General features: G+C 39.4%; 2 protein-coding genes across 2 annotated transcripts; both read right to left on the reverse strand.

Moving 5' to 3' along the window:
* Nucleotides 1-756: 756 nt before the first annotated feature.
* Nucleotides 757-4,669, reverse strand: isca1 (iron-sulfur cluster assembly 1). The gene is made up of 4 exons (XM_018673440.2): nucleotides 4,517-4,669; nucleotides 2,859-2,912; nucleotides 2,084-2,189; nucleotides 757-1,855 (listed from the first exon to the last, which is right to left on the reverse strand). The coding sequence occupies exons 1-4, from the start codon at nucleotides 4,595-4,597 to the stop codon at nucleotides 1,707-1,709; spliced, it is 390 nt and encodes a 129-aa protein (XP_018528956.1). The 5' UTR covers nucleotides 4,598-4,669; the 3' UTR covers nucleotides 757-1,706.
* A 633-nt stretch (nucleotides 4,670-5,302) lies between these two features.
* tut7 (terminal uridylyl transferase 7) lies at nucleotides 5,303-18,133 on the reverse strand. Its single transcript, XM_018672840.2, has 29 exons — nucleotides 17,819-18,133; nucleotides 16,406-16,868; nucleotides 16,018-16,172; nucleotides 15,747-15,863; nucleotides 15,459-15,636; nucleotides 15,188-15,276; nucleotides 14,851-14,902; nucleotides 14,652-14,721; nucleotides 14,292-14,418; nucleotides 14,036-14,155; nucleotides 13,796-13,930; nucleotides 12,886-13,063; nucleotides 12,013-12,728; nucleotides 11,673-11,823; nucleotides 11,250-11,336; nucleotides 11,046-11,146; nucleotides 10,724-10,781; nucleotides 10,380-10,483; nucleotides 10,173-10,262; nucleotides 9,934-10,047; nucleotides 9,400-9,477; nucleotides 9,127-9,304; nucleotides 8,812-8,859; nucleotides 8,613-8,704; nucleotides 8,408-8,523; nucleotides 8,124-8,323; nucleotides 7,820-7,893; nucleotides 7,648-7,714; nucleotides 5,303-7,227 (listed from the first exon to the last, which is right to left on the reverse strand). The coding sequence occupies exons 2-29, from the start codon at nucleotides 16,848-16,850 to the stop codon at nucleotides 7,169-7,171; spliced, it is 3,999 nt and encodes a 1,332-aa protein (XP_018528356.1). The 5' UTR covers nucleotides 16,851-16,868; nucleotides 17,819-18,133; the 3' UTR covers nucleotides 5,303-7,168.
* Between the last annotated feature and the right edge of the window lie 348 nt (nucleotides 18,134-18,481).

An 18,481-nucleotide genomic window follows, 5' to 3' on the forward strand; every position in this document is an offset into this window, starting at 1 on the left:
GAAATAGCCTACAGCAACATTGCTTTGAGTCATCATGTTTGGTTAAAACCTGTAACTCTCTCAAAGACCATACATTTAAAGCTGCAGTATCTAACATTTTTATATTAGTGCTGGACCCACAGAGAACTGTCACCTAACTCTGCAGCTGCCCTCAGTTATACTGAGTATTTTATTGTCTTTTTCCTCAGTTTTAGTTTTCGGTATTGAAAAACAACCAGTTATTTCAGAGTGAATTTTTCAGGGAAAATGTAACAGCAGGCCAGTCTGTCCTGTAAACACTATGAGTAAATCTAACAATAAATACTGTACGCACTGTGACATTTTTCCCTACCTTAATCCCATAAGACTCTCTGCTATCAGAATCTCCATCCTTGTTTACATCACTCATCACCCCAAAACACCTTAAAAACAAGCATAATGCCCACTTGTCAATACAGTAATGTTAAAAACCTAAAATAGGAATATTTGTCTTAAATCTTGAGAAGTGATTGTACCTCCCTCTCCTTCTACAAGAACACAAACAGACTAGCAGAACAAGAGTGATGATAGCTCATCAGTTCACTGCAGAACCCTGGACAGCATGATCTAACAGTTCTGGGTGAGCCATCACCATGGCGACCTTCATGAAGATTCTAACTACAACCACACCATCTCCATGACAGCCATTCTAGGTTTGTTGTAACAATTATGTTGTAATTATCACCTTGCCACAAATCCTACATTTTAACTGCTGAACATAAAACAGCAACCACACAATTTCATATTACTGGGTTTAGCTATTTATTATCATTTTATATGTACACAGACATATTGCACAGGTTACAAATCTTAAGAGCACACAGTCTATACAAGTTCCTGGTTTTTAATCAAGCAAAATGAAACCAACATAAACCTGATGTACTCTTGTGAGGGATACATGTTTTGTGCGTTGTTTTTGTTTTGTGCGTTTGTGTGGTTCAAGGGACATTTACATTCTTTATATTTACACAGAGATAAATACATACTTCAACTTTTCAAAAACTATACAAACTGTTAAAGCAGTTTCAAGACACTCCAAGACTCCTCCACTTTTGCATACTGCTGGTACACGACACTGGATGATGGTACACTGTCTTACAGTGGGTTTACTTAGCATCTGTGGATTTTGGTGGAAAGATTCCGACTTGAGACAAAATACTTATTAGTATCATCCTTCTTCATCCTCTTAGCTTTACCAAGTTTGACCTGATCAACTCTCTGCTTTAGTGACCATGCACTTGGGGTTCGTTGTACCATTTCCTCCTGTATACAAGTCATGGTGGGATTTGACTGAATTCATTAAAATAATGTGCGTATATGTGAAAAATGGCAGACAGTCACTAAATAAAAAAAAACAAAAAACACTTTGCCTTTGATCTAAAGATTTCGTAAATGCAGAACCAGAATTTAAAAAGCAGTTGTCAACATCAGAGGTATGTGAACCTAAAAACAATGATGCTGAGATAGTTTTGACAACAGACTGTGTTGAAACCTTCCTCTAAGCATGGGCTTCAAGAGTGCGTGTATGCAAGTGGTCTGCAGGAAGAGCAGTGGTAGGAAAGGAGGCACATCCACATCTCAAAGATTTCCACATGTCCGGCTTCCTCGTCAACCTTCAGTCTCTCAGTCTTTATAGATGGGACAAGGTTTGGAGCAGGGAGGGTGTGGGAGGACAGTCTCCATAATGCTCAGATGTTGAAGCTCTCTCCACAGCCACACGTGCCCTTGATGTTGGGATTGTTGAAGACAAATTCGCTGGAAAGCTTTGACTCAACGAAGTCCATCTCAGTTCCCAACAGGGTCAGCTGAGCCTTCTTCTCTATGAACACCCTCACACCTGCAACGGAGTCAAGTAGAGTGAATCAATTAATGGAACAGCAAAGTAATATCCTTCACCCCCAAAAAAGCGGTGTGTAGAATTTGGAAATGTCAACCTTTAGCACCCTCTAGTGGTAGTATTTACAATACATGCTGTAAATAATCATCAACTGGACTGGACAGCATGACTAAAATAATTCAAAGTCTTCCACTATAAAGGAAAACACAACAATAAGATGTAATTTACCATCCTGCAGCACTTCCTCATCAGATTTGTCTTTCTCCTTGGTGTAGTCCAGTGTGTAGGTCAGTCCATTACAGCCACGTGTTCTCACTCCAACCTTCAAACCGATCTAGAATTTGTAGATTTTTTAAAGTTACAGAAGTGGTCAGACGTAGCCCCCTAAAATTTGGATGTAACAAATGTGTGGTGGGAGGGGGTTTCTGAAACTGTTTGATCATCCAAGAAGCAGCTCTGAAAGTATAGAGCTGCCTGAGCTGCTCACCTCCCTGAGTTAACTAGACCACAGCACACAGGAAAGCCTCGTAACAACCTTGAAAGCACAACTCAAATCAAACAAATCATAATAATCCTATAATGTTTCTGTGGGAATATCATCATATTCCTACAAACACTTTGTGTCACACAAAAAGGTGCAGTCAGAAATATCAGCGTTACTGTTTCAACAAAGGGAATCTTGTTTTGCTGTCAATGCCAGTCATGCCTCTGCTCCAACACTAGGTACTGAGATTTCAGCTTTTCTAAACAGACAGAACTGGCAAGGCTTTGTGTGAAGTCCCAGTTACTGTGTGCTGTGCCCTAGTTTCATTTGTCTAAAGAGAAAACGGTTAGTAGAAGTTAGTAGTACAGGATGGATTCTTTGGACAAAAACAACTTAGTGAAAAATGAAGACTCAAAACAATACAGAGCCTTGAGTTTACATAACATGTGGTGAAGCACTGTGTGCTGCATGATATGATGATTCTGGGAATGTTGGTTGTATCAGTTATCAATTACTCACATATTCCGGCTTGTCTTGCAACAAAACCCTGATCTTGTTCACAGCTGCTGGAGTCTAGAGAAGAAACAACAGATGATAAAAGGTTACAACTCACATCAGTGTACATGAGAATGAGACGAAAGCAGTGTATTTTGGAAAAACTGTATTTCAAACATGCGGAGTAGAAAAATGATACTAGAGAAACAGACTATGGTGCTGGTTTAAGTTTCTGTGGCTATTTTGACACTGTATTCCCCACTGTGAAAAACTTCTTTTGTTGGGGCGAAGACTTCGTCTTGCCTGAAATTAGCAAGTACCTGCAGGATAATGAAATAACCAGCACCCCTGTAGCTCCTGATGTAAGGGAGAGCACATAGGTGCAGAAAAGAAGGATCACAGTAGCTGGGCTCTCTTGTGGAGACTGACGTGAACTACGCTAACCATATGGTGCTAATCCCATAAAGCCGGTGTGTTCATCTGTAAGTGTGCAACTGCATTGCCAAATGTACAGTACATCCAAACTGTGTCACAGCCCAGAGCTGTTTCATAATCATACTGTCAATCAAGTTTGATAGTAATATCCAAAACTTAAAATGTAGCTCTTTGTAGAGTTTCCAGTTACTATCAACAATATAACACTGAGGTATTATTATTGTTACATTAGGATTTTAAGTTAAATCACGTGTAATGCATCATTTGGTAACATTTATATTTATTACTGGGCCTAATTCTTAAACGTATAAAGAACTACAGTATAACTCTGATGTCACATCATCAGCCGTTGCCTCAGTGTTAAGGGACGTGCAACTATTTTACAATTACTTCAGTGCACAACCATTATCAGCACTGACCACCATGCACACACGTTATCTTGACACAGCACTGTTTGCAGAGCTCGTCAGGCTGATATTCACCATCATCCCACCCATAACAACAAACCATGACTCTGCACTGTAAGGCTGCTACACTCAAAGAGTCTGTTTTATTCCCATATCTAATATACATATTTGTATCTTATATACCATATCATATTGAGTAGTTTTCCACTAACTACTGATTATTTCGCCATCTGACTCATCATTGTAACCTGTACCTTTTAAGCCCCTCTACTGTCCTCTCTAGAGTACACCTGTACAGTCATCTGCGGGTTTACGGTGTTAACCTCGTAAATCAACACTTGGTTAATATGGGTTTTGTCCTGAGTTTTGTATGAGAAGATTCAATCGGCGTTGTATGGCTTGAGACTGCTTTCTGTATTGTGTTGAATTGCTATCACGCAGTTACGAGTCGCTATTAACAAATAGAAAAGTCGGTGGAACATTAGCAAGCAACATCTTAGCTTAGCTTAACTTCCTAACGTTGCCTTGCCTGAGAGGGCTGTTAGTATTTTTTCCAAGTCCTTAGAAATTATGATTTTTCGATTTAATGTCATACTTGCATAGCCACCCTAGTATGTGCATCAGCGAATGCAAGCTCATCAATACGATGAGAAGAGTGATATTTCAGAAAAGTGTTCTGCGTATAGCGTTAATGTCACTGATGGTTAGCTAGCTTAGCTAACTTCAGATCACGTAACGTTAGCCAACGGTCGCTAGAATTAAGGTCACAAGTCCTGAATTAACACGGTGACCGGGCAGAAAAGTGTTCTACGTGAGTTTAGCATCACGGTTTTAACTTACCAGTGTCAGTGCGGCTCTTGTAGGCAGTATCTTTCTTTTGCTGACCGCTCGGACGGTCGCTCGCACCATGGAGGCAGACATGTTGCTACAGCTAAAATCACAACATTGAATAGCGCAAGCTGGGTAAAAAATCGGCAACCGCCCCAAGCAAGCTGTCCGTTCAATGATTGGCTAATACAATGACGGTCGGGCACGACAGCCAATGGGCTTACGGATAAAACTTGCCTAAGAGTATATCAGTTACTGTTATGTAACTTCCCTGTAAACTTATGAAAGCATTGTTTTTGTTTTAACTTTTAAATAAATAGTGCTTTTCTGGAACCGCTCGTGTGAGTATTGCATTCAATTTATTACCACGGGGCTTTTCTGACAAAAGAAATTTTATCTTAAGAACCTCTTACTGGTTTGTTCCAGAACTTTCAACCACATCTCAGTTTTAGCAGATTACATAGTGATTTGTTGGTCATGCTACTGTCCCCATGGTCAATACTGAACTTTCTCGCTCTCATGTGTAATGTTTATTGTGGCATACAAGTCACAAAAACACACACACACACACACACACACAGAGAGAGAGAGAGACACACCATCCAGTAACCAGGGTGGCCTAACTCTGTAATCCATCCATCAATTTCACTTTCTTATATAATACTATATTGATACCTCAGGTATTGTTTATTGGCTACTAACAAACATATTAAAGCAAAGGAAAGAAAGGAAAATGTTTTAAATGTAAATTTAAGCATGATCAGTTTTGTTATAGGACTCACACCTCATTAATGCATCTTACATTGCCAACAATTTTTAATCACACCTGTGGGTTTTCCCACTATATGCTGTACAATGGTGAGGCTCTAGAAATACTGCAGACTTTTGTGGTCCCTAAATGCACAAACAGTTTGATACCTGTACACTATTTCGAAAAAACAAAACAAACAAAACTTTTTCATGGATATATTCAACACTGGGATTTGATTTCAGTTTAATGAATTTGGAGACACAAAATGGATTGCAAGCCAACCTTTTCTGGCAGGATTGGGGTTCCTTCATAACAAACTAAACCTCCCATTTGAATACAACAAAAGAAATGCAATAAGGCTGGCATTAAAACAAAGCTACTTTAAAATGAGAAATTTCATTACAATACCATCAATAACACTTCATTTTTTAATAAAATTTTGCCATATTAGGACAACAACAAAGCCAGACAGTCCATATTCGAAGTCGAATGATAAGCAGGTCTTAGTTCTAGCAGCAACATAATACAAGGGCGTGGACCCTCACAGTGCAGCTACCAATTTGTGGCACCATTACTACAAAATTAAATGAAGCCTTTGTGGCAAATAAATACATTTATCTTTCCACTGAACTAACTGAGATTACCTCTAGTTAAGGAGTAAGTGAACACAGCGTTTGCAGCAGTGTATGCCATCAACTGGACCAGTTGATAGGGTTTTTTTTTTTTAAATAATCATAACCACTGAGTGTAAGCAGGAAACTTTCTCAGCTATATGTTCTTGCTTGTTCTATAGTTACACCACTTCCTAGCATGTGTAAAGACACATACTGGCCAGTGCTAGCAGAAAATGTAGAGATCTACTAGAACTTTACCTTCCACTCACACTTACAGGCAGTTCAGGGGCAGTGTGTATCTATGAAATGGGGGTGGATCAGCAGTCTCAAAAAATAAAACTATGATCCTGAAAAAATATCTACAGGGCATTTTTCTCTAACACAGAGACACACAAACGCACAGAGACACACTGCAGGAAGAGCTGCTTTCAAGGCTGAACAAGAGACAGACTGATGGACGTCAGTGCAGAGGATAAATTAAACAGGATTTAAAAGAAATTCCCATTTAAAAGAAAAAAAAAGATCCTAGCCATCAGGTAAGTTACACTGCCATTCAAAACTTTTTGAACTTATATTAGAATTTTTTTTTGTTCTCAAGAATGATAACTGGACAATTCATCCTAAAAACCTTGCAATTAAAACATAAGATGTAACTGAACTGATGAGTGAATTTCTGATTTAATTTGAAATGGCGACCTCAAATCACTTTTAAGTTAAAGCCAATGTACCATACCATCGCCATGTCCATTTGTCTTACAGCTGAGGCAGTGTTTACAAACACTAGGTCTTATCTGTGAGGACAGTTGAGCCTAAAAAGTGTCAAGTGTTAGCATCAATTACAAGACAACTATATAGTGTGTTGTCTGCAAAAAATAACTTATTGTGGTGATAAAGAGCAAAGCAATTTTCTATTAATCATATGGCAGACACTTTTCAATTACTTATATTGTCTAATTTAAGTGGTTTCACACTGAATCTGCATTGCTCAAAATGTAATGAGTATTAAAAAAAAACTTGACTGGCAGTGTAGAGTAAACAAAGACATGAGGTGCATGCATAATGGCTTGTCTTGTTAAAATGAAAGCTTTAAAAAGCTCCTCTGAGGAGGAGCACTTTAGGGGGGAAAAAAAACAACACACATAAAAAGGCCCTATTTGGCTTCAAGTCAAGGCGTCCTGGCTTTGGCTTTTAATGGGCTCCAATTGGCCCAACAGTCCCATACAGATTTGAGGGTTTCTGGACTTTCTGTCTGCCTGGACAAGAGTAGAACCTTGTGGTTTGTGTAGCCACAGCTGCTGCTCATTCCACTGGGCTCTTCCTGTGACCAGAGCGACCCATATTTCGGCAGGCTAAACTACCTGAAACAAACCAGAAAGCAATTGTAAAAATTAATTCCTGCACCAGCCACTTCTGTCAGAAATACACCTGTCGTCCTGAGCCTGCTGCAAAAATGTCTTGCTGTCTCTCTCCTCACCAGCCCTAAAACAAGACAGTTGAGACCAACTCTTCTATAGAGACTATACACTGAACCTTGTCTCCATAAATCATAAACATATTTTTGGTTCAAACTAGTTTTTCCTGTGTGGCATATGCAAAAAAAACTATTCATACATGTACTGACAATGTATGCAAGAGAAAGCTTAAGTGTGTTTTATTAAAGGTGAGGGAGGGTATTTTAGATTTCTCCTTATATTTTACAAATCACTTTTAAAAACAAATAAAACCTTCAGTACCTAAGGAATTTCAGCTGAAGTAAAGGGCATAGTACCTTTACATACCTGCTTGTGGACTTAATATCACATTTTGTTGCTTCCTCTTCTTCTTCTCTTCTTGTATAGGTGAACCCTGAAAAATGAAAGGTAAACATGGACACAGGTGTAGCAGTGTACACAACTGCCTACCAATATAAAAGGATATTTTTCATTGACAGTCACAAGACTGAGATCATACCTGTTTCTCCTTTTCTCTCAAATTCCTCAAGTGGGCAGAAGAGGGGGAGGGAAAGCCTTCCATCTTCACATTACCTGTCAAAACATGAATGAAAGATTAAAAGAAAGCAACTGACTTCTCCCTCCATTTTCTGAATAATATCAATGCATGCTTCTTGTTCTTTATTCTTGCAATGCAATAGAAAGAAAAGGGAACTAACAAACAAATCTGCCAGTTCTACCATAGAGTTGAAACACATCTTTTGCAAGAGATTGACAATGCAAATGAAAATAAAAAAATAAAAAGTTAAAAAATTTGTGTGAACCTGCAGGGCTTCTGTACAGCTGACAATCCTTCTTGATGTGGGCACTTGATCCACACAGGTAGCAGCAGCGCATTTCCAGTGCATCTCTTTTCCTCCAGTTTTCATTCTTGTGTCTGACCTGATCCCTGGGGTCCTCTGCTGTATCCATTCTGTCTCTCAGGTGCTCTGGCCTTTTCTCAGAGTCCCTTCTGTGTTTGGACCTGGGAAAAAATGATCCACAATACAATTACAAACAGACATTTATCTGTAAGTTAACACAAATTCAGAAATGTACTTATACCTACTTCTTACGCATGGGGCAGTCTTTCATGAAGTGGCCAATCTTGCCACAGATGCGGCAGCAGCGGTCATTGGGAGCCACTTCTCCCTCAGTGAGAACTTCAGGGTCAAAGAAATACTCCTGGGACAGATGAGGACAAATCATAATGTCAGTGCTTCAATAATGCCACCGCAATATACACATATGGTGTTTAAACAGCAAATACTAACCATCTGACTGGGGTACATGGGAGGAAAGGCTTTGATGGGTGTGCCAAACACTGTTCTGCCATTGATGAAAGCCTTCATGATGAAGTTTGTCACTTTTGATGGGAAAAGACAAGAAAATACATTTGAAGATTTAAAAAAAAGGCAACAGGGAATGAGACAACAGAAGACGGATAAAAACAGAAAAGAGAAATAATCATACTTTTCCTGGACAGACCAGCACCAAGATTATGATTCAGGTCAAATGGATCTGTGATATGAACACAGAAGAGAGAACAACAGAGTTTAAAATTGACAAGTATTTCCAAACAGCCATATGCAGTCATTTCAATTCAGCAAACAATGTAACAATTCTTATTATTTATACAGATATGTATTTAATAAGCTGAATGAACAGCGGCATGTTGCTGAATAGATGATTAGCTTAAATCCAATGCAATAATACTTAAAATGCTATTGTTTATATTTTCTCTTAGTCTTCTTATTGTAGAAGTCAGAGATTGTCATATGTGCTGACCTTCGATGACAATGTATTTGGACGTCCACTGCTTGTTGAAGGTAGTGAGACGGCCGTGCTGACGAATACAGACGACGTGCTCTCTGAAGTCGAAGTCCTCCGTGTAAAAGCGGAGCAGGCCGAGCCACAGCTCCCCCACCGTCTCAGTGTTCTTCCTGTACTGCGGCCAGCGACTGGGCTGCAGGTAAAAGAGGGCAAAATTAACATGTTATGACGACACGGTGTGACATGGTTATACATGAAAATGGATGTATAACAATACAAAATACTCACTAATGCTTTTAAATCATCAAAGAAGTACACGTTCCAGCCGTCAACTAGCACTTCAGGCTTCTTCTTTCCATCATAGATCTGCACCAAGCAAACAGTGGAGTCAGAATATTTTGTAATTATTAGCATCCACAATTGAGATACATTACCTACTGCATTTGTAAGCTTGATAGACAACTGGTCTGAACATCCCAAATCAAATAAAATGCAAAAGAGATAAGTCTGTTTGACTAATAAAAGAATCTTTATAGCTGGAAAAGTCTGCAGTCAGTCAAAATCATGAGAAAAGAATTTGGGTAAACACTGAGAGATTCATTTTGTAAGGTCAATGTTAGTTTGCTTTTACATGTGTAAAGACTTAAGTGTGTTTAGACAGGAAAGATAAAATAAAGTTTCTGGGATACTAAATCATTAAATTATTCAAAGACAACACTACTCTGGTATCTAGTAACATTCAAAAACTAAGATGTGGAAAACCCCAATTTGAAAAAAAGAGAACTTAAAAGCCAGTTTTAATCTTTTATCTTTTATTTGTACCTCTTGAAGCACAGGGATAACCGGTGGATTTCTCTGCTGGAGGAAGAATAGCACCATGAGTGTGTACGCATAGGACGAAAGGCTGCCACGAGAGGCATCACCGATGTCACACATCTGTAATGGGACAAAAATAAATATGGTGATTGTACAGTGCTGCAGTACAGTGTAACATTAAAGAACCATTAACACTTCACATATTACAAAGATGCCCTGGCTTCAAGTGTTAAAAGCATATTCACCTTGGCAAAAACCTTCATGACGTAACAGAGGATCTTCACTCTCCTGTCAATGGCAGCATATGAAGCCAGTAGGTGTGTGTTGTGCAGTGCCTAAAAAAAAGAAAATGCCACTTAAAAGTAAATCAAAAACTCATCCAGCCTTTATCAGTTTTATTTTAATGGGAAGACAATGCACAAAACAAAACAATTAGGAAGAAAGAGTCCTACCAGTGTGTTGTAGAGGCTGATGTCTCCCTCCAAGCCAGTGCGAACATGGTAGAACTTCACGATGGGTACTTTTGCTGTAGTGATGGGTAGGATGTTCTTCAGACCTGGTGACAGGGTGCAGATAAGGAGACACGTTAAAGAGATATGCTAACATCGTCCGTTTCTGTTTAAAGCTCCATTTCTCACTTCATTTTTCCAGGAATTACAGGGCACTATTGCACTTTATGTGACCCTCCAAATTAAAACCAACATTGGCTGCAAGCTGAAAATTTTATGAAAAACCAGTGGGGAGGGGACATGAAATCTAAAAGTGCACAAGTGCCAGTAGGTCTGCTATACCTTACCTGGGTGTTTCTTAAGCAGTCTTGCCAGGCTCTCAATAATGTTGATGCAGTCAACATCCTGTGGGAAAAAAGAAGAGAAGATCACAAAAGGAAGTCACTATATTAATTCTTATAGATGTACAAATATTTGATTTAATCCCCAGTGGTTGTACAGGAGACAGTGAACATCTACACACTGATCCTTTGAGTTTTCCTCTAATGGAGAAGTTTTAAATTGGGAAACTTAGTAATGGAACCAAATTTAAAAGGTTTACACAACTAAGCCTTTTAAATTTGGCTTAGTTGCATATGTGAGTGTGTGCAAGTAAAAAAGATAACTTACATCTATGGTCTCCTGCCCCTCCAACACCATACAGATGTCTAGGTCACTCTGTCTGAAGCCAAAGCCATTTTTGGATGATCCAAATAGTTGCAGCTGAGCTCCTGCACATCAAGAAACACACATGCCATTTGTTACACACCTTGTAGTTAAAAAAAAGTTTAAAAACTGAAGATACTTAACAGTGAATATGGTGGTTTATGTTACCAGTAAACTGTCGTCTGACAAAGGTCTCAAGGTCTTGAAGGATGTGCTCTCTTACGCCCACTTCCAGTTCATCTGGGGCAAAGTCAGCTAAAAAGGAAATTGATATACATTCAGACCTGGCAAAGGTCTTACTCTTCATTTTAATGATTTCACCAAACAGTTAATAAATAAATAAATAAATAAATAATTTACAGGTGGACTTTTTAAAATTGTATATCTAAATATGTAATTAGTATTACATATTTAGTATCTAAATAGTATCTAAATATGAATTCAAATTATCACATATTCTGTATGCAAAAAGTACAATGTTCTTTTATTGGCATAATGGCAAGTCACTTCAACACTGCCTTTTAGAAATGTGATATTAGAAAGAATAATCATCTCTGTCCAAAAATACTTATGAAATCACACAACACTCACTGTAGCACTGCTCGCAGACTTTGTTAAGGACATCAACAAACTCTGGTGTTATAGGGGGCAAAGGATCCAGCTGCACTTTCTTGAAATCTTCGGGGCAGTCTTTTTTCAGATGTCCATCACGCTTGCATAAGCTGCACACGACCATGTGTGACTATGAGACATTGAAAGGAGTTTAACTGAGATGATGCATACAAGCTTATTTGCCTGGAAGTTAAACTTGTCTAGTATGTAGCTTTAAACTGTTCACTTTAGTTTGAAATGTGAAATGGAGCCTTGCTTTGCAGAGAAGCATTCTTAAATATTGTGTTTAAACTGAGAACAAACATGAAGCTAAACTTACTTTTCCTCTGGTGAAAGCTTGCCTGGTGAACTCGTAAGACTGTCTGGTCTGTTTTTGGTTTTTATTTTCAGGGCTCTCGTCTTTAACTGTATCCTCTAAAGGTGGAGGTGATAGACCAACAGGTGCCAACTCCAACTCTTCCTCCTCTTCCTCATCCACTGAACCAGGTGTGTCTAAATCTGGACCCTCTTCATCAGACAAAAGCTCCTCCCCTGAAATCTCATCCACTGGGAAAATCTCCTCATCCTCTGTGGTGAAGCTGTCCAAATGGAGTCTGGTGTGCGCATCCACATCAATATCTACATCTTCGTCCTGCTCCTGCTCCTCCTCATCCTCCGAGAGACTGCTTTTGCCCAGGTCCACCTTTTCCTTCTCTCTCTCTTCATCTGAGTCACTGTATTCTTCGACTTCCTCCTCCTCCTCAATAATGCAATCAGAGTCTTCAGGACCATTTTCTACAGCTTTAGGTAGACTTTCATGTTGGGACTGAACAGTGAGCTGACTGAAATCCAGTAGGCGTACGATCTCTTCATTCAAATCCTTAGCATTTGCCCCTTGAATGGGTCCACGCTGTGCTCCTGTTTTATGATTTGCAGCTGGCGTGTTGAGTGGCAGCGCAAAGTACTTGTACGTGGTTTTGAGGCAGTGGAGGATGTATTCATACATTTGCTGGCTGTTGACTGTGCGGGCCACATTTCTCTTCACAGCAAATGGGTCTAAACACAGAAACAGAGACATCAGTTAAAGATAAACCATGAATAGGTAAGCGTAATCATAACTACAGAAATGTAGATTATGTTCATCCTAAAAAATACTAATAAACTTATACTAACAAAACTTTCAAAATGCATACAATACAAGAAAGCCTCTGACCCTCCACTGCAATGCGTTTCTTTGGCCAGTCTTTAATCTCTCTGGAGAGGACAGTACTGGTCCGCACGCTTATGACGTTGTCAGCCATGTTGAACTCCAGTGAGTAGAAGCGAAGCATTTCAACCCAGAGAAGCCCAACTTCCACAGGCAGGTGAGGACTCTGAAACACCAACGGAACCTGCACAGAACAGCAGACACAGACAGCATTTAATGTCCAGATCGTAAATATTTTGACAGTCGCACTTTTTTTTTCCTCTTCAGACTCTGCCCCTCAGTTCACTCAATTTATAAAAAAATAATATATACTCCATTAGAGTGTCAAGTCTCAGCTTTAATTTAAGTTTATATCAATAACTGAAATAACTGTGTGGAGGATACAGCCCTTTTAACACATACCACCCACATAGCACAGTCTGGACTGTATTTTCATGTAGTTGGAATAGTGAGTTAAAGGCATATTATCCATGCCTCAGCTTGTCTACCAGCCCACATACATATACATCACTACCAGTTTCCGAAAACATACCAGACTATTTGCCATACTTTAATTTACCAAACACATTGTTCCTCTAAGACATTTGGACATCAACAATAACTCTTTTCTTCAGGAACAATTTTCTGTGTTTTGGGTGCCTTCTGATGCATTCTGACAGATGGAACATGACAAATCCATTTACTCTGACAAAAATAAACCTAGGATGTTCACTATGATGGATCACCGTTGGTGAGCCTCTACAATGTTTTTGTTTGTTTGTTTGTTTTACTGTGGTGAAAGAAAATGCATCTGATTGAGAAAAGGCACTTTGATTATAAAAAACATAAAATCAATACATCAAATTGCCAAAATAAACCACTAACACACTCTTCTCAGACCAAAAAAAAAAAAAAAAAAAAGGTTCTTCATGATTACCTTTCCCTTTATACAGGAGCCCTCTGCTGGCTGTGATGATTCTTTAGAGGAAGGGGTATAAGCCCAGTGTAAATATCCATCCTCTGTATGTGTGAGATTGAAGTCTGACAGCCTACTGAGTGTAAACACCTTAATCTAAAAATAAAGATAATTAGGTTAGTTTCCACTGAAAAGAATAAGCAAGGACCAATTAACACAGAATTTTGTTATTTCAGGGTCAAGATGAAAAGAAACACACACATCTTGGTTTAGATAGGTAGGCAAGAGAGACTCTTTGCGCTGCTGTAAAAAGTAGATGACCATGAGGGCGAAGACATACGGTGGCAGCCCTCCTTCCTCTGCACGGTCGATCTCACAGATCTAAGACCAGAAGCAAGAACAATACATTAAAAACCAAATGTGATGTTTAACAGAAAAAAAACAGGCATACTGAGCTCCTTTTACTAGCTGCCTGGCTAATGACAGCAACAGGTCAGGGTCTCAGTCGGAAACATACCTGGGCCCAGCGTCTGAGGCACAAAACCAGTGGGTGGAGGAGATGCTCCTGATTTGCTAAAGCAGAAAGATAGGAGGTGGTTTGGAATGCATTTTCATTCCCTGCACTCACTTTGCAGATCAGGCCACTGTTGAGAAATACAAGTTTCAGTTTTTATTAGTGGTTTACTGTTATTGTTCATGTGGTTATATAACCCTGTTTTTTTAAACACTCTCTGCATGTAAGAAAACACATTCCATTTTGGCAGCATTATAATGTCTTCAGTTATGGTCAACCTGAATCTCATGAAGTCTGATAATTTAATTCATCAATTTGACTTGCAAATAATCTAGTAACTGAACGACTGTCAGCGATACCCACCTCCTTTTCTCTTTGCAGATGACAACAGGCACCCTGGCATGAAAATCAGCTTCCAGGTCAACAAAGAGAGCTGAGGACAAAACAAGACTTGTTAAATTTAAAACTTCCATGACAGCCTAGCACATGACTGACGTTCCTATGGTGGAATGTCTTCGTAAGGAAAAATATCTTGCAGTTAAATGAATGAGAGGTGACTCACGGCTCACAGAGAGGCTCTCCTTGACCAACAACAAGACGTCTGGCTGATGCATCTGTGAATACATTCCATTTCAAAGCCTTTATACAACATAAATACAATATAAAAAGGACATATGAATGCGGCATTTATTACAAACAACATTCACAAATTAGTCACTTTTGAAATCTAAAATGTGAAGCACCTTGTGACAACTTGAAAAAATATTGCTTAATAAAAGCTGGGTTTGTTGCACCCATTTTGCTGGGAGGTAAGGGATTTTTCTTAATTTCATCATAATTTATAGAATCTATAAAAAAAACCTTGTCTCACACTATCAAACTCACACTGGGCTACTCACATGAGGTGGATACTGAATGTCAATGTTGACATCAGAATCCTTAAATCCAAACTTAGTGCAAGATGATCCATATAGCCTGAGCTTGATCTCTAAAAATGAGCAAAATAAAGAGGAAATAATGTTATTAACATTAAAACATAACTCACAGAATAATGAAATAATGTAAAGTGTAAGAGCCAAGGGCCTGTTTGCTACAAAGCAATATCACTGTAAGGCTGATGGTAATATTGTCTCCATCACCCATCAGATATTTTGTCCTCAAGTGACTTACCAGGCAGGACGGACAGAAGGAGGTCTTGCATGACAGAGACAACACACTGCCTCCTCTCAACATCCTGGTCATTCATCCCATGTTCCCGGACAACAGCCTCTAGCGCAGCACTCACTGCACTGATCTGCTCCGGGCCTGGGGGCAGAATCTCAGTCAGCATCACCTGCTCTTGCCTCTCCTACAAAACACAAACAAATACATGCAAACAGGAGTTTGTTAATGCATTAATATTATTACTGCACAATGACAGTGTGTGAATGGTGATTGCATAATAAAGCCATTTCTCACCCTTGCCCTTTTCTTGTGCCTTTTGTCTCTGAAGTGCCTTTGAGCATCAGACACAGATTCCAAGAGAACATCACAGAGAACACAGGTGTAAAGTGCACTGGGGTTACTGTGGGACTTCTGAAACGATAATGAGGAAAGTACAGACATCAGACAACAGCTGCAAAAAATTATACTTTCATGGATGTTCTTATCAAGTCTACAACTAAGATAGACTTGTCAAAGGAAATATACATGGGGCTGTATATTTGGTCTAAAACAATTAAATGTGTACCTTCTTCAGGCAGTAGATCTCATCTTTGTTAAGTCGCCTCTCCGCTTGCCTTAGGCTGCGCAGCTCTTTGGCTGATAGTGTGAGGTCTTCATTCACAAGGCCCCTGTTCTCCTCAGCAAAAGCTCTCTTCTTGTTTCTATTTCTCCGTCTTCTCCCTTTGAATGAATAAAATACATGGGGTAAAGATATGATGACTATGTTTTTGTGGAGATGTTTAACAGCTATATATATATGTCATAGACATTAAAGTACAGCCAGTTCTTACACTCAGACTCAAGCATGATTAGGATCCAAGCAGTAGGGACTTAAAGAATTAGAGTAACTTTTTGAGGTGGGAATAAACCTACATCCATTCCACTCACCAAAAATCTGATTTCCAAATCCTCACCTGATTTGTGAGCACCGCCATCGGGGGCCTCTCTCCTCCCCTGCTCCCTGTCCTCCTTTGGACCCTCTCCCTGGTTACTCTTCCTCCAGTGCTGCTGCTGCTGCTGCTGCTGCTGCTGTTGTTGTTGAGAACGCTCTCTCCACTTATCATCTCGACTCCCACCAGTGTTCTCTGGACCTGAGAACCAACGAACATCATCCTTCTGCGAAGGGCTGTGACCACCTCTGAATCCACCAGGGGAGTAGCTCAGGGGTCCCAGTGCTCCCTTCTTGGGACTGGCCCAGTAGGGCCCACCCTGATTCTTCTTGCCCTGTTGACCACCCTCTGGCCTGAAGTTCTGTCCTCTGCCCTGGTCCTGGATCCTCCAGCTTTCTGCTTTGTCCGATGCTGCTCCCCTCTCCCAACCGCCTTGCCTTGCCCGGTAAGGCCTGCCCGAGTTGTCCATGGTTCACTTCTGCTAAAACTGCAGGGCAGCATATTCAGTTAATATGGATATGGCTCTTATGTAATCAACACACCCTTGATACAAAGTGTAGTTTGTATCAAGGGTGATGTCCTCTTTGGAGCAGCAGCATGGTATTTAAGTTGCTTGCATAATCCATTGTACAGAAACCTGCGACTGCTCACAGCTTTCACAACTTTTCATTTAATTCAATCCAGTCTGACGCAAAACTTTGCAGTTTAACAAATGACAGCCACTATTTTACCTCAGCGCCTCAGAGCCAACAGATAGCGGTCCGTAACGGGTCATTTTGGCTTCGTCTATCACTTGGCTGTCTGACAGCTGTAAACTCGGGTTAACTGATACCGACCTTTATGACCAATGAACGCTGATAGATTTAAATTGCAAGTTGACATCCGTGGGGGGAAAAAAAATAAAAACGATGCTTCTTTTGGTACCACAACGATAACTAGTATGACACAACCGTTACGTTACTTGCGGTAACTGAGTACGTACAAATGACATGTTAAAACCGACAATTCAAGTTACCTGGCTAACTGCAACGTTAGCCACCTAACCTAACGTTAGCTGACTTTGTTATGGCATGGTGTTAGCATAAGCTAGCTCACTAGCTTCTGCAGTGTGATTTGCCTCTAGCGATACTCCTTCCTTTTACTCGAGTTAAAGGCATATAACTTTGCCACGCATGTAGCTAACCCTCAGTCAACAAACTGTCACTAAATGTCGTGTTAGCTTACTTGCCACATATAGCCTAGCCAGCGTCCCTATTTAGCTTGCTAGCTAACGTTACGACACCTAACAACCCAGTTAGCAACAGCTCCCCAGTTAGCAACAGCTAACGTTACTGTTAATATTACAGTTTTCAAGCTGTTCAGCCTGCAGCCGTGGTAAAGGCAGCCAGTAGTGACAAGTCAGCGATAATTATCCATAAAAAAGAATCATTAAAATACCTTTTGTACGCGTAGAGAGGTCATACTGCAAGCCTTGTTTAGTTCTGACTAGGCATGATCGTTTGTCTTGCACTGGAGTTTGAAAGGTGAAGTCCGGACTGTCTGTTTTGTAGCCGTCAGCGTTAAAGTTCCGCCCACCGTAAAATCTGAACAGGTCCCTTTTAACATTAGACAAAATTATTCTAATGGTACAAATATTATTACACCCTGTTATTATGAAATATAGCTTGAGGGCGGCGATGAACAAAGTTAGCTAAGAGAACTTTTGAAATTAAAATTGGAGCTATCCTGAATAAACAGTGACATAATCTCAGTCTCCATCCAGCTCTACTGCTGTTACTATTTTAAGACGTTCCTTAATTTTGAATGATAATAGCTAGCTACTACTACTACTACTACCACTAGCACAATAATAATAATAATAATAATAATAATAATAATAATAATAATTGTTAAATTAATTATTAATTAAATAATTAATTAGCTATAATTATAACAACAACCACAATAATAATAACAATTATTATTATTATTGTTGTTGTTGTTGTTGTTGTTGTTGTTGTTGTTATTGTGGTTGTTGTTATAATTATATATTTTAGTATAAAAACAAGTATATAGCGTAAGAATACATACCCTTGCAAACAGTATATTAAACATTATTTG

The sequence above is a fragment of the Lates calcarifer genome, linkage group LG13 (assembly GCF_001640805.2).
Source record: "Lates calcarifer isolate ASB-BC8 linkage group LG13, TLL_Latcal_v3, whole genome shotgun sequence".
Taxonomy (NCBI): Eukaryota; Metazoa; Chordata; class Actinopteri; family Centropomidae; genus Lates; species Lates calcarifer.

Coding starts and splice junctions, on each gene's coding strand:
- isca1 (XM_018673440.2), bottom strand. CDS start 4,597: ATGTCTGCCTCCATGGTGCGAGCGACCGTCCGAGCGGTCAGCAAAAGA. Junction 2,190..2,858: donor TGCAAGACAAGCCGGAATAT/GTGAGTAATTGA, acceptor TACAAATTCTAG/ATCGGTTTGAAGGTTGGAGT. Junction 1,856..2,083: donor TGAGGAAGTGCTGCAGGATG/GTAAATTACATC, acceptor ACTCCGTTGCAG/GTGTGAGGGTGTTCATAGAG.
- tut7 (XM_018672840.2), bottom strand. CDS start 16,850: ATGGACAACTCGGGCAGGCCTTACCGGGCAAGGCAAGGCGGTTGGGAG. Junction 14,156..14,291: donor GCCTCAGACGCTGGGCCCAG/GTATGTTTCCGA, acceptor TTCTGGTCTTAG/ATCTGTGAGATCGACCGTGC. Junction 13,064..13,795: donor GCTCCTGTATAAAGGGAAAG/GTAATCATGAAG, acceptor TGTTCTGTGCAG/GTTCCGTTGGTGTTTCAGAG.